This window comes from Myodes glareolus, chromosome 16 (genome assembly GCF_982192425.1).
Source record: "Myodes glareolus chromosome 16, mMyoGla1.1, whole genome shotgun sequence".
In the NCBI taxonomy this organism is placed as follows: domain Eukaryota; kingdom Metazoa; phylum Chordata; class Mammalia; order Rodentia; family Cricetidae; genus Myodes; species Myodes glareolus.
Window position 1 is genome coordinate 73904339 of NC_142041.1, and position 15714 is coordinate 73920052.

The following is a 15714-nucleotide window of genomic DNA, read 5'->3' on the forward strand; positions in this document are numbered from 1 at the left end:
GGAGCGCCGGCGGCCCGGGAGGTAGCGACGCTCCCGGGAGGGGTGGAGAGCGCGCGGTTGCCGCAGAGTGGCTCGGACGCAGAAGCGGAGAGCAGCCGGAGGGCGCCCCGCCCCGACCGAGCAGCGGGAGCCCCCGGCTACCCAGGCCTCCGCCTGTCACCTACGTCCAGCCAGCTCCACGGTCTCCTCCCCTTGCTCAGGTCCACTCGGTCCCTCCCCTGGGCCGCCCAGAGCACCAAGTTGGCGGGAGCCTATAAAAGCCGTACCTTGCGACCCGCGACAAACACTGCAAGACCGCTAGACAGAGGACAACTGCTGTTCTGCCCCAAGCACCGGCGCGACCATGTCCCACCACTGGGGATACAGCGGGCACAACGGTGAGTGCGAGGCCGCGAGCTCCGGGCCACGCGCTCCAGGTCTCGGTTTAGGCTCCTGCCTAGCACCCAGCTCCCGTAGCGCAGCTGGATGCTTGGGTCCCAGCCGGGCCCCCGCGCTGGGATGTCCCTGGCGCGACTCGGAGAACTATCGAGGATCTGATCTGAAGCCAGCCTGGCGGTGCGCAGGGGCCAGGAGGGACAGCGCAACACAACACCGGAGGACAGTACCTATAAGGACCACCTAGGCAGAATCACACAAAGGTCCTTACGAATGTTTTAGCAGTAGGTCACAGAAAGATTACGGAGGGGGAGGGGGAGACGGGGGACTCTTGTCCCCTTGGCTTCAGTCTCTGCCGCACCTGTGGCTAAGACTCCCAGCGCACTTTGTCAAGGCATCTTCTGGAGCCAGTTTGAATCTAACTGAACTGGCTCCAGAGTTATTCATTCATTTCTCAACTTGCAGTGTCGTTGATAACTGGATGTCTTCCTAGTCACAGACCTACGTGCCTGAGGTCAGCTGAGAGGAAAGGAAAGCACACCTGGCTCGTGGTTGAAGTGTGTGGGCTCTCTAGGAGAAAGAATTCAAAGGAGGTGTCTGTGCCTGAGCCTTGATCTATATCCTCTGTACTCTCACCTAGAGTGACAGCAGGAGGCACCCAGACCTGCTAATGCCCTAGGGAGAATACCTATCCCAAACCCAATCACAAGAGGATGTGTATCCTCAGCTGAACTACAGCACCATCAGTAATTCTGCCCAGTTCTAGTTACTGAATTTGGGTAAAAAGACCTCAAAATTGTTAACGTTTGCCTGACATCATCTGTTAAGAAATGAATGTATATGAATTCTAATTTTCACACAGATCTTTATTAGGAAGACTTGAAATATTATTGCTCCAATGTTACTAATAAGAAGACTGGGGAACATTTTGTTTTTGTAAATGCTACAGTGCTATAAAGTATCACCTCCAAATTCTGAACTGAGCAGACTATCTCTAGAATTACTGGTGACTTCTAGTTGCTAGTGTTCCCTTTCGCACTCTGATGGCTTCTTGGTGTCTTTTCACTTTCAGGACCAGAGCACTGGTATAAAGACTTCCCCATTGCCAATGGAGAACGGCAGTCCCCGGTTGACATTGACACCAAGACTGCCCAGTATGACCCTGCCCTCCAGCCTCTGAGTGTATGCTATGATCAAGCTACTTCCAAGAAGATTCTCAACAATGGCCACTCCTTCAACGTTGAGTTTGATGACTCCCAGGACTGTTCAGGTCAGTTTCCATTTTAATGGAAGATACAGGGACACTGACAGGAGACCCTTGTAACCACAGTTTGTTTCAAGGAGCTAAGATATCATGCTGATTTCTTTATTAGGTTCTAGAAGCAGGCAAATGTGAACTATCCTGGGGCTGTTTGCTACTTTGTCAGATTGTGAGATCTATAGGGCATCGGGCAATGTGCCTGGGAGAAGTCATAGAAAGAAAGCCAGGTCCTTAGCAGTGCCGAAAACAGGAAATTTTTGAAAACTTTGAAACTTAAAAAATAATCTTAACTTTTAAACAACTTTTTAAACATTTATCCTCCCGAGCTGATGATGTCTATCCTCGATAAGTATGTCTTTGGTGTCTTAAAGCAAGCAGTATGGAAAGTGATGAGTCTGACGACTTAAAATGTTGAAGTTCCTGGTAAACATCCTGCTTATTGTTCAGTGTCAGCATACTGTGACAAAGGCGGCAGTATCTCATTCTGAAATCTGCTTCACAAGTGAAGAGATTTCAGAGTTAGTTGGCTATGCTTAACCAGTTACTAAAAAGTCCAGTCACCATAATTTATTTGTAATTGTGCTGCTGACAGGATGTTGGTGAATGCTTTTGTTCTTTATTTAGAAAGAGGAGACCGATTCCATTTAGACATAGTAGCTGTCTTGATTGCTCACTGACTGATTTAATTGCCAGTGTCCTATTTTCCTGAGTGTTTTCCTTTGAAGGTCACTGAATGAAATGGACCCGTAAATGCATTGTTTAGTGGTAGTTTGGAGAAGGGGTGTGTTAGAGGAAAAGGACCAAGACAGAGAAAACAGCTACTTTTGCTGTCCCAGGTGAAAGTAATGCCTCTGCTAAATACTAGCATGTATATGATGTGTAATTAAAATGCTTATTGGGGGGTGAGGTCGCTAGATAGACAGCAGTCACATGGAGAAAAGACCCTCTACAAGAGGATGGAAAATTCAGATTGCCAAAAGGGGAAAAAAAGCCAGTCTCTTCTTGGAGGCAGTTTTTTTTTTTTTTTTTGCCTCTGAAGAATTTTCCTCTCCTGACTTAAGGTTGGTCAGTTTGAAGAAAGCTAGATGGTTGATTGGCCCACAATTGTCTAGCAGGCCTGTCCTGAGCAGCCCTTGGGACTTGTTGAGTCAGAAGGTCAATGGGGGCCCTGCTGGTGGGAGAGAGAAGTCATGCAGAGCCTTTGTTTTTATGTCAAGTCATGAGGGTGATGAAAAAGTTGGTCATCTTTGAAATTCTCCACCTTTATTATCTAGCTATGGCCTCTTCCCCGTGTCTGCTTTACTAGGAGTCTTTCTGTCAACATCACTAACAACATGCCTTGCTAAGATAAGGGTCATGAGGGCAGTTGAGGTCTGATTCCTTTCTTGTGTCCTCAGAATCCAGAATGTACTGAAGACGTCTCAAATAGAAGGCTGTAAAGAAGGATATTAAACAATAGGCTTTGACAGTAACCTCGATACATGCAAAAGTAAACTGGTCAAGGAACTGATACAGGATCCAAGGGTCACTGAAATGGATTGTTTGGTCTAAGAATTCTCTGAGGAGTGTTTAAGACCCTAGAAGAAACAGATAACATGGAAGAGTGGGTGGGTGGGTGGGTGGGAGGGGGCGTATTGTCTGAAGAGAGGAATGAGAGTTCCGGTGGCACAAGCCCGGGTTTTCAAGCTTTTGGAAGATAGGGTAAGGGGAATGGTTTCCTGGCAGTAGCTTGCCCGCAGGCCCCCAGGCAGGGAAGTGAGTAGGGAACAGGATATGTGACTACCAATGCTTTTTTTGATTTAAATTTTTCCCCAGGTGGGAAATCCTGACATTTGGAAATCTGTTATCTAGAGACTTACAGACAATGTCCTCAGTTGAGTATCTATCAATATCTGTGAAAAGGGAGGGCTGTCAGTTTGGTACTTACAAAATGATGTGAGAAAAACAAGGAGGCTTAGGCGTCCACATGACACCCCAGTAAAAGTTCCCATAGTAAATTCTGTTCCTTTGGAGGTTGTGTTTTAAGAGACTCCAGGAAAGGGAATTAGGAAACTCCAGGGGGTTAAAGAGAGAACAGAATGTGTGTCTTTGTGCCCTAGATAGCAAAAAGGTCTAGAAAAAACAAGGGTCAGTGAAGATTAGAGGGAATTGTTCTCCCTTGCCCATGAAAGATTCCTTTGTAATTTTGCCAGTCTCCTATCTTTTTCAGTGAAGTTGGTTAAACAAGAATGTATTAAAATGTTGATATAAAAGGAAATCCCACTCATAGAATAAGTTAAAAAGTTATGCAGCACCTGGAGAAATACTCATTAGATTTTCTTTTTAATGATTCTTAAATTCTCAAAGTAGAAGAAATGATAGTGCTGCTCTAGTCAGCCCACAATATGAGGAAAAAGAACCATTTGCTGAGGCTTGTCCTTCGCACCACTCTCCCGTAAACATGAACTAGTGGCCTTTAATATTTGTATATATGAAACTCAAATGATAAGCATTGTCAATGTTGAATTCTGCATACCATACTTTTATTTATTATTTTTTAATATTTATTTATTTATTATGCATACAATATTCTGTCTGCGTGTATGCCTGCAGGCCAAAAGAGGGCACCAGACCTCGTTATAGATGGTTGTGAGCCACCGTGTGGTTGCTGGGAATTGAACTCAGGACCTTAGGAGGAGCAGGCAATGTTCTTAACCTCTGAGCCATCTCTCCAGCCCCATACCATATTTTTAAAAGGTGATGTAATTTTTCTGTACACGTAAGTCTCAAAGGAATTCATTTTGGTTACTTCATATTTTGAAAATTAACATTAAAGATTCTTTGAGCTGTTTTTAATTTTTCGCATTTAAATGCAGCAGTCATTTACCCCAACCTCTACTCTCTTTATCCCACTTAAAACGCAGCCTCGTAGAATCAAATCTTGAATTCTGGCCTTGCAGTATGTTCTAAATGTTATCTTACACATAGACTTTAGTACCTGGTGTCAAAACTGAACTAGCTGAGTTTGATGTTGTGTTTTTTTTACCTGGAGGTATTTCTTTTAACACATAGAATTAATAGGTCTTAACCTAATTAAATTGAAAGTTTTCAAAATTCCTTAAATTAATCTTAAATTAATGAAAAATTTGCTAATAATCCCTTTTTAAAGTTCTTTTAAAAAGTATTATGAAGGAATAACCTCTGCTTGAGGTGTTTTCCTGCCAGCTTTTTCTGGTATTAAAGGAGTCAAAGCATTAACCACTGCTAACTTATTAACTCTCGTTAATAAGTTAAAACTCTGCTTTATTGCAAAGTTACAGAAGAATATTGAGAAATGTCGGAATTTTTCGGTCAGCTCACACATCATATTCATTCCAGTTAGGGCTCTGTTTTTTAAAAGAGAAACAATGTTTATTTGTTTATGCGAGCTCAGGAAGAAAGAAGGGAGCTGAGCTGTTCCCCAGTGTGCCTTTGAAGCTGCCATTGTCTGGATAACATAATGGAGCTTTGTACCTGGGTTCTGTTTAACTTTGCAGGGACTTAGTTTTGAAGCTGTAAATTTACCTTCCACAAACAATCAAGGAAAGTTCTATGAGCGTGGTTAATCATGTCAGCAGAATCTCTAATACTCAGAACACTGATCAATGTTTCCTAGGCGTGCTGAAATGTTTCCTAAGTTCTCCTAAAAAGGGTCAGGCCGAAGTAATCCTACATAGCTTAAGCTAAAACAATTGATTTTCATTGTGCTACTCTAGTGAAGTTGATAGCTAAATGTTTTATTGTTTAGCAGAACTGGAATATGAGCTCCTCTCTTAGATATGCTTGCATGACTATAAATAGTCCTGGGATTATTTGGTACTGTCAATGAAAAAGTATGTATAGTTTAATAAGCAGTAAAAATTGTATGCATGGATTAAAAAATATCAGAGTTTTTGCAGAGAAAAGTCTTTAAATATTAACGTTGACATCTTATCTGTGGAAAGTTTTCATTTGTCTGTTTGAACAGGAAATTGCTAAATGTTGATTTATGTAAAACATATTGGGATGTTTACTTATAATTTTGGATTAAAGGAGATTACTTACCCCAGTGGTCTTTAGTTTGTTGTTCGAATACATCCTAATTAGCAATAGTAACTGGGAAGAAAAATAGTGAAATATGGTAAATTTTCAGCTATTTTATATGGGTTTCTAATTGATTTCAGCAGTATAGAATCTCCTATTTTAACAAAAATATGGGTTAATAATTTATCTAGGTATTCAGCATAATAAGACATTATTATATAGTGTTATGGTATTTATACTGTGTTTAACTGGTAACAGATTATAAAAGTTAAAATTGGGACAAGTTCTGGTTTGTTTTTTTTTTAAGATTTATTTATTTGTTATGTATACAGTGCATGCCAGAGGAGGGCACCAAGTCTCATTACAGATGGCTGTGAGCCACCATGTGGTTGCTGAGAATTGAACTCAGGACCTTTGGAAGAGCAGGCAAAGCTCTTAACGACTGAGCCGTCGCTCCAGCCCCAAGTTCTGGTTTTAAGAGTTGAAATTTAGTTTGATATTTGAAAGTCTTGAGTAAACAAGAGTAGAAAGCCCCTTTTATCCTACCTCCTGGCAGAACAAGTATCTTTGGCGTGGCGGACGCATGGACTCTGTGGGAACCCCTTCCCCCCAATGTGGGGTAAAACATCTGTCTAGTGTTAAAACCACTGGGTATATTTAACATTGAATCATTTCTTCAATTGTTCACAAAGCCTTTAAAAATAAAAGTTCATATACACTCAAAACATTTGTGTTTAAAATATTCCCTAAAACAAGTGGAAGATGATGCAATTTCAAAGTCTGAAAAGGAGGGAATAAGAAATAGTGGGAAAGTATATTCACTTTAAAATATGGCGGTATGATTCTCCTCTGGTGGAATGCAGATATACTTAGGTTGGTGATGCCTGATGCTTAAGATAGGTTCATTGAATTGGATTAGCCCCTTGACTGATCTAATGACATTATGCATGATGTTTGCTGCATATGAGCTTTGCAGAATCAGGGTAAAAAAAAAATCTAAATTGCTACATCAAAATGATTGCATTGTTAAGTGTGTATTTGTGATGGTGTATGTCTGGTCTTATTGTAGTTTGTGATGCGTATTTGGTTTATATCCCTGGATATCTTGTTGGAGGGGAGGTGTGTGGGGTAGGTGGTGGATCTGGAGAGAGGTGAATCTGGAAGAGAGGGGAGGTGGTAGGGAGAAACTGGTGGGAGGGGAGAACTACAGTCAGGATGTAATGTAAGAGAGAAGAAGAAAAATGGGAAAACTGTATTCTTTCATTTCTGAAAAAAACATAGCATAAGGGCCTGGGCTCAATACTTTCTTTCCACTCTCATCAGATAAATAAACACAGTCGCTTCGGTGCTTTAAGGGACATGATCTCAACAAAGTACATTTGAGTTCATGTTTCTTCACATATGAGTAATATAACATCATTTATGATTTATTTTTTCGGTTTTCATTCTTCTTATTTTTTCTTGGTCCATTGGAAGAGTAAGCAGCCAATGATTGCATAGTTGCTGTAGAAAGGCCACACTGCATCTCGGCCAGTTTCACCCTTTACTTTGAATAGATGAATAATAGGCCTGGGCTGCAGGCCGAATGTATTTCAGTGAAATGAAGCAAATGATATTTATTGTACAGACTTTGCCCTTGTGTTTTACAAAGCCCTGTGAATTAAATTCATTATTTTATAGAATTACAGTCCAAGGCCAATAAGATGTATCTAAAGCAGCAGATGCTTTTCACCCTAGAAAGACAGACTAGTAGAATGGAGTCGCTTCTGAAAACATTTAGCTGTATTGTTCAAAGGACATAGATACATACACATAAATAAAAGTTTTAATTTCTTTGTTTCTATTGTAATCCTCGCTCAATACACGCTTGTCAAGTGTCTCTAAATGATGCAGTCCAAGCCTGTGGCCTCTAGAATGATTTGGTCACTAAAGTGAAGTTAGTTCCAGGATAGTGAATCCGAATAGTTTCTATAGTTCAAATTTCAGTTTCTGGAACATAATAAAGCACCTTGTTTTATACTACACGTAGAGATGATGGATAGGTTATTATTAATGAAATAAACAAATGAACTATACATTTTACAGATTAGGAAGTTCCAGAGGTTGAATATAGATATTCAGGGACAAAGTTAGTTAACGTAAGCACAGTTAAATTTTATAATATTTTGAATTCTTTCACAAATCTGGTGTTTGGACTGTCAGGACGATCTTTGGGCCACATGGGAAGATAGGCCCCTGGGTTCGCAGATCATTCCACTAGCCCTTTGACTAACTGTCCATCAAGTCTCCTCTCTCTAGGTCTGAAAGCTTACAGGAGACATACCAATGTGCCTGGCAAGTGTGTCTGTGTGTGTGTGTGTGTGTGTGTGTGTGTGTGTGTGTGTGTGTGTATCTGGAGACATTATATGCATGTATTGTAATTTCAGTGCTGAAAGGAGGACCGCTCAATGGCACCTACAGATTGATCCAATTTCACTTTCATTGGGGCTCATCTGATGGGCATGGCTCTGAGCACACTGTGAACAAAACAAAATACGCTGCAGAGGTAAGATCATTTCTTTGTCACAGAGAAAAGCTTATTTAGCATTAATTTCCAAGACTTAGTTATAAATAAAGTCTAACACATACCAAGTCAACAACCTCTTCGCAAAAGACCTTCATGGTGGTTCTTAGGGGCTTTGTTATCATTCAGTTAAGTCTGTCTAAACAGCACTGAGTTTATTTTATTATAAATCCATATAAAATCTCTGCCTTTTCTTGATACTCTACATTCCTTGTCTTAGAGTAGTTTTTAAAGTGATGTACTATTATAACAAATATAGCCAGAAGTAAATCAAGTCTCCTTTTTTCTTAAAGTTATCCGCATTTTCTTTTTAATAAACTTTTTAATAAAGCTGTAAAGGGAAGAGAGGGAAGAGTAGCCACTAGATGAAATCTGTTCACCTTTTTATCATGTGAATCACGTACTGTGGTTTTTCTCCCCTGGCTTTAGCTTCACTTGGTTCACTGGAACACCAAATATGGTGACTTTGGGAAAGCTGCACAGCAACCAGACGGACTGGCTGTTTTGGGTATTTTTTTGAAGGTTAGTTAATGGCCCACTTCTTTGTTTCTCTGTGTTCAAGAATGATTGGCTAGATAGAATATTGATCTATCTAGCCAATAACAGGAAGAACACTCTACTAAAATTCTGAGGAAATGCTTTTGGCACTAAAGTATTTCCAGGCTCAATTCTCTCTCCACCACTCCATTCTTTCCCTATGGATGTCTGAATGACACTTTGAGTGTGCCACTTAGAAACCAGTTAGATATTAATGTGATGAAAAGGCAGATGTAAACTGAGTGTGATCAGTAGGATATGGTTTGCTTTAATCAAACCGTCAGCTAAGGTTCCTACTCGATTAGTTTAGGACAGACAGTGCTAAAGTGAGATCAACTTCTGGCTGGGTGGTACTGGGGTTCTGGGTCAGGTTCTCAATGTTGAGAAATTTCAGGAACTGTGGGATCTCAGAGTTGAGCTGCCCCTAGCAAATTGGAAAGGGAAGTCTAGAACACTTTGGGGTGTGTGTTCATGAGTTGTGTCCCACGCCGAAGCTCATCCAAAGGATACTCATGCAAAGATAGCAGAAAGAGAAAAATGATAAAAATGCTCAGGATATAATCCTGAGAAACTGCTAATGTGAGAGGCCTTTAAGCCCTGAGAACATAATTACTAACGATTGAAAAGAAACATAGGAGTCAAGAGATAAGAAGGTGAGAAAGTGGGGGGGAAAAAGGAGAATTTGTATAAAAAGGGGTAGGCAAGAGTGTGAGAATTTGTATAAGGAGTGGTAGGCAAGAGTGTGAGAATTTGTATAAGGAGTGGTAGGCAAGAGTGTGAGAATTTGTATAAGGAGTGGTAGGCAAGAGTGTGAGAATTTGTATAAGGAGGGGTAGGCAAGAGTGTGAGTTCCTTCAAAGGCATCAGCTGAGGTCAGCTTTTGAGTTCATTCAGCTTAGCTGTTGGAGGTGATAGGGAACATAGGACAATGCAATTCAGGGGAGCGAGTTACAGAAGCAGAGGTGACAGCTGAAATGCTATGCTCTCAGTGTTTACAAGCCACAAATGACGTGTGGCATGTTGAAGGAGTAGCAGCTTCTTCTTCTTCTTCTTCTTCTTCTTCTTCTTCTTCTTCTTCTTCTTCTTCTTCTTCTTCTTCTTCTTCTTCTTCTTCTTCTTCTTCCTCTTCCTCTTCTTCCTCTTCCTCTTCCTATTCTCCTCCTCCTCCTCTCCCTCCTTCTCCTCCTCCTCCTCTCCCTCCTCCTTCTCCTTGTGCTTCTTCAGAAATTTTATGATTTTGTTGCCCAAATCAAAACTGGTGAGTACCAACTGACTTATAAGGTCTTGTAACTCCTGCTTTTCCATAGATTGGACCTGCTACACAAGGCCTTCAGAAAGTTCTTGATGCCCTGAGTGCCATTAAAACAAAGGTAACTCTTTTCAATACTCTAGATTTTAAAATATTCTTTTGATTAGAATGAGTAGTTTTATTGATGGTGGTTGGAAGAACAGTTTAGTGAAGGCAAATAATTACTTATATTTAATATTATTTTTCCTTCTGTAAAAATGGATTCTAATTTTGCTAAATAGCTTGTCATGTGTTGACTTTCTATTAGCACCATACATGTTCAAGACTCAGCGGACATCAAAGGGCCAGAAAGATCATCTGAACAAAACATTCAGTGATTCAAACAGTGCTTATGGGAAGCATGCTATGTTATGGTCTCTATGTTAATCTAGAAGATCCATAGATATTTGGGGTGGACAAGCTTGTTCTATGGAGATTCATATTCCATGGTCTGAGTTCACACATTCTGTGTATAAACCCTCTATGCAGCATTGGTATGTTGAGGTTTTTGGGCATCTGCTTATGTTCAACATTCACTTGCAGTCATTGGCCATCCCTATGGCAGCCTAGTTGCACAAAGCCCATCTTCAAACAGCACCCAGCTTATGAAATGTACAGTGTTTGCATCTATCTTGCACCCCCTCCCTTGAATCATATGTGATAAGACTGATCTGCCTTTTTCATAGTCCTATTTTCTTTCTTAACTGCTAATTGTCCTTGGTTCTCTTCATTTCTTCTTTTCTTATATCACTTCATCTCAACAACAATTATAAAGAGAAAATAGTAGTGTGAAATTTTGCATTGCCGCCCAGTTACTGGTTTAAAAGTGCTGCATCAAGATCTGAACATTTTGATTTAATATAGCTCTGAAATATTATAGCAAAACCATCTTTTTATTACCAAAGATTATTTATTTCTGTTAATATTGCAACCTAAGTATGTTTACCATTTTAATGGTAACAATATAGTTTTAAATAAATGCCATATATGATCAGTTAAGGGCAATGGAAAACTTAATTGTTTTGATGATAAGATGAAGCACAGTTAATTTGTCATGATCTCAGAGGCAATCTGTGTTTTCAAGTGAAATGCCTTCTGTTAGTTCTCCTCATTCTGTTTGTCACTAAACCTGGCCCTCTGTACAAAGACTTCCAGTGAGAACTGATGAGACCTGTGGCTGATAGTCTCCTGCTGTGGATCTGCTGTTGACTTTCTTCTGTGCTTTTGCCCTGCAGGGGAAGAGTGCTGCCTTCACTAACTTTGATCCTCGCTCGCTTCTTCCTGGAAACTTTGACTACTGGACATACCCTGGCTCTCTGACCACTCCGCCTCTGCTGGAATGTGTAACCTGGATCGTGCTCAAGGAACCCATTACCGTCAGCAGTGAGCAGGTTGGTTTTCTAGGGAGAGTTCTCATTTAGCTGAGGTAGAAAAGCTGGCTTTCCCAGTTAGACCTGGGGTATACGCCTCCTGTGACTTCTCAGCCTGTGGCTAATGTCACAGAAGTGTTTGGCAGTTAGTAAAGATTTGCTGTCATTGCCAGCACCGCAGGCAGTTCTTAAGCAATTTATTTAATCTGAGATTGTTGGTTACTGTAAGATTTACATGAGAAAGATGTCAGCTTATAAATGTATTGCTTTTTGACAGCTAGGAGGAAACAGAGGCTTTGAAAAGTGAGATTTCATATTGAGGGTTCCATAGATATCAGTGATAATTCCTAGCTTCCTGCTCAGTGATGACTGAGCTTAGTGCAATCCTGTGCACGTGAGATGCACTTCTCAAGCTTGACCAACGTAGAGTCTAATTGCTTGAAGAAAAAATACCTCTCAAAACACCCTACCCCAGCTTGCTTCAGAGGCTCACGCCAGACATTCTTACATTCCCTGAGCAATTTGTGATGTTTGAGTGCTCGATGCAGCCCTTAAGTCACCCATACAAGCAAACACAAAGGGGTGTTTCTTCTGACTTCCTCAGCCTATTCTGAGATGCGGAAAACAGACTTTTCTCAGGAATCACAAAAGGTCAGATCCTTTCTGGTAATATAAAAGACAACTGCAGTCAGTTTTGAAGTAGCAATTATTTGAATAACTGTGTAACTTAAACTTGAAAAATTTTGAAGTCATGAGGGTTCAGACTTGCAGTAAGCAAGAGAGATCACATTGCAAGACTTTCTTATGTCACCATCTGGAATCTGCTGATTAAAAACTGTAAGCACAGGAAACAAAAGTGCATTCCACCAAGGTCCTTGGGCAGCTTCAGCTATGACTGGGAACATACTTTCTTTTGGGGACTCTCTTTTAGAATATTAATGTATTAATTTTAAGAATAGTTCACACCCAACCTTTGAATATACAACTAGAAACTCGCATGGGGTAATTTCAAATTGGGCCACCCAGTGGCATGCTTGGCTGGAATATGGCTTGAAAATTAAACTGAGAGTTTTAACAGTTGAGCAAACATCCTGAAGTAGCACGAGGGAAAGGTTAAAATGCCACTTCTGGTTGTAGATGTGGTGCTTGAGATACGGTGTAGAAAAACATCAACGTTCCCCTTTTTCCTCCACAAAGAACAACTTATGCTAGCTCAGAATCTGGTATTAATAGCTGCTTTGGCAGGTATATTTATTGTCTACACACATTTTAGTGCCAAATACAGGTAAGTACAGTCAATGAATTTTCCCTTTGCTGTAGAAAATGGTATTGATGTACAAATATGAATCGTGTGTTTTGGTGAGATTCCATAGTAAGGGCATATTTGCATATCATGGAACACAGGATCTGGAGGTCTTGTCGTGAGCAGTTCAGAGCACAGCTCTAGCCCTTCCTCCAAGACCTCCTGCGCTTTGCTGTGCTTCTCGGCTCTGTACAACCTAGGTGGTTGAAAAACCTCTTGAGCCTCACATCCTCTGAGGCAGCCTCCACTGTTTCCCTGCTCTGTTCTAAAGATCAAAGATGCCCAGCAAATCCTTCACATCTCTGACTAGCATTGTACTGCTTGTTCTATATTCTAGCAAGAGAAAGTGTTCCTATGAAATTTTCTATACGTTGCCTTGTCTTTGATTCTAAAATGATGAGTCAAATTTACCAATATTTGAATGCGACATGAGCGATGGAAAGGGGCCATAGTGTGCTATTCATTCCAACTTGATACAAACACTATAGAATTGAGGAGATGCTTATTCAGGCTCTGAAGTACTTATATGAAGACCTGAGTTCAAACTCCAGAGAACACATGTAGAAACTCAGCATGTTGGTGTTAATTTGCAATCCCAATGTTAGGGAAATAAGGACTGATGTATTCTTGGGGCCTAAAGGCTAGCCAGCCTCCCCTAGGAGGCAAGCTCCTGACCCTGACAGCTGTTTTCTAAAAAGAAGAAGAAAAGAAAAGAAAAGAAAAAAAAAAACAGGTGGCCAGCACCTACTAAAACACAACAGGCAAGGCTGATCTCTGACCTTCCCACGCATGCACATACAAGTGTATATGTATACCCACAAACACACACACAGACACACACACACAATGCTCTGGTGAATGTTATAAGCAGAACTTTGCACATTTGAGTCTGCCTGTGGCTGCCTTGAGCCAGGAAACCACAAAAGGCTCAAAGGAGACTAAAACTGAGCCAGTTTCCAGGGTCAAAGTGGCCCAAGTGTCTACATATCTAAGCAGGGATGCCAGTCTTTCCGGGAGATGGTAGGCTGGCCCTTTACACACTTGAGCACTTGCTGTGCTTTGCCTTCTCTGAGACAGAAAACAAAACTTTAATATAGATCTAAAACTGTTATCATTACTTCACATGTCAGAGGTATTAATTTACAGAATTTTGATGTTTGGTTTAAAAGGAAAACAAGAAAAGCAAGCTGACAAAAAAATTTTATTGGAGAAAGACCCCAGTGGCTTTGTATAATAAATAGATTTCTCATGAAAAGATACTTTTCTCATCTATACACATGTAATGTATAACTTTCGAAATTCATGATAGTGTGAATATCGAAAGCTGCATTTATATTTTCTCTCTGTGTGTGTGTGTGTGTGTGTGAGAGAGAGAGAGAGAGAGAGAGAGAGAGAGAGAGAGAGAGAGATTCTCTGTGTAGCCCCTGACTGTCCTGGAACTCGTTATGTAGCGTTTACTAGCTTGAACTCAGAGAGCTGCTTGCCTCTGCGTGCTGGGATTAAAGGTGTATGCTGCCACTGCCAAGCTTTGGAGGTGTCATTTAAAGACAATACATGAAACTTAAGTATGTAATATTGTGACACTATTTTTTTAATTTGTTTGTGTCTTTTAAGATGTCTCAGTTCCGTAGACTGAACTTCAACACAGAGGGGGAACCTGAAGAACTGATGGTGGACAACTGGCGCCCAGCTCAACCACTGAAGAACAGAAAGATCAAAGCATCCTTTAAATAAAATAGTCCTGTAGCGGGCGTCCAAACAATAGCTGCCTCTCTGTAGCTGAGCACAATTCTACCTTGGTGATTTGGATTCCACTTTGCGTCTCTCACTTGTTGTGGTTATTAATCAAATGTGAAGAAGACTCAGGTGTCTCCCATGGTGGTAGTGTGGTGGCAGGTTGGTAGCTGACTATGGCATGCCCATCAGTCATAGCAATCTAATGCAAAAGACAGAAATGGCTTCTTGCCTTTCTTCACAGCCATAGGATAATGAGTACTCAGGCTTGTTTGCTAAAATGCTATTTTTAAAACATAGGAAAGTAGAATGGCTGCTTACAAGTCCAGATCATGAGACAAACTGAGATAATTTAAGCAAATCAGGTAAAATAGCTACAGTTTTATGATTATAAATTATAAATGTTCACTATTTCAAGATGTTATATTAAATAAAAACTTTTAATATGCTTATATATTTGTAGCAATGTTATCTTAAATTTGAATTATGTTGTAACTTGGTGACTTGAATTTTAGAGATGCAAATAAGGTATAAAATTGGTATAGTTGTGATACAGAGTATATCATAACTTAATGGATAATGTATTTTAGATATTCTCTAATAAAAATCAGAATTATATTCTGGGTTGTTATAATTGTATGCATTACAGGGACAGAAATGAAAGAACAAATGTCCACTTACAGGGACCATGACAATTCAGATTTGATAGTCAGCCATCACAACTAGCCTAAAACTGAAGGAACGTCCCTGGAGCCATGCACGTTTGCCAGCTCTGCTTTGGGTGCTTTCTGAGCACTTAAGTGATTCTGTGACATTCCTGTGGGATTCATCCTGCAAGAGTTGCAGGACTGACTGTGCTAATTCTTACAAGAAGAAAGGAGGGGTCCCTCCCTCAGTCTACAGAAGCTCATTGCAAATAAAGCCCATTTGTTTAAAAACTGATACCTGGGATTCAAGCTGAGGTTTAGAACACCAAATTGTATCTACTACAGACAGGGAGAAGTGAGCCAACCATGTAACATTCTGTTCCTCTTATCCCTTGATCTTCATTTAGTCTTCTGCCTTGACCATGAAATGTTTGGCTATGAGTTATTCTGGATTGCCAAATTTAACCTGCCTTGGACTCTATTCTTAATATACAAATACCTCACCATTTTGGACTGAAAACTTTTTTTTTAAACTCAAGTGAATTTCCTTCTACTTTAACTGTTTCTCCTTTCTTTCTTCTTTTTTCTTTTGGTT

General features: G+C 40.4%; 1 protein-coding gene across 1 annotated transcript; it reads left to right on the plus strand.

The window, feature by feature from the left end:
* The first annotated feature begins 218 nt into the window (after positions 1 to 218).
* Ca2 (carbonic anhydrase 2) lies at positions 219 to 15090 on the plus strand. The gene is made up of 7 exons (XM_048419844.3): positions 219 to 377; positions 1448 to 1645; positions 8104 to 8222; positions 8670 to 8762; positions 10085 to 10147; positions 11301 to 11456; positions 14353 to 15090. The coding sequence occupies exons 1-7, from the start codon at positions 344 to 346 to the stop codon at positions 14470 to 14472; spliced, it is 783 nt and encodes a 260-aa protein (XP_048275801.1). The 5' UTR covers positions 219 to 343; the 3' UTR covers positions 14473 to 15090.
* Positions 15091 to 15714: the final 624 nt, after the last annotated feature.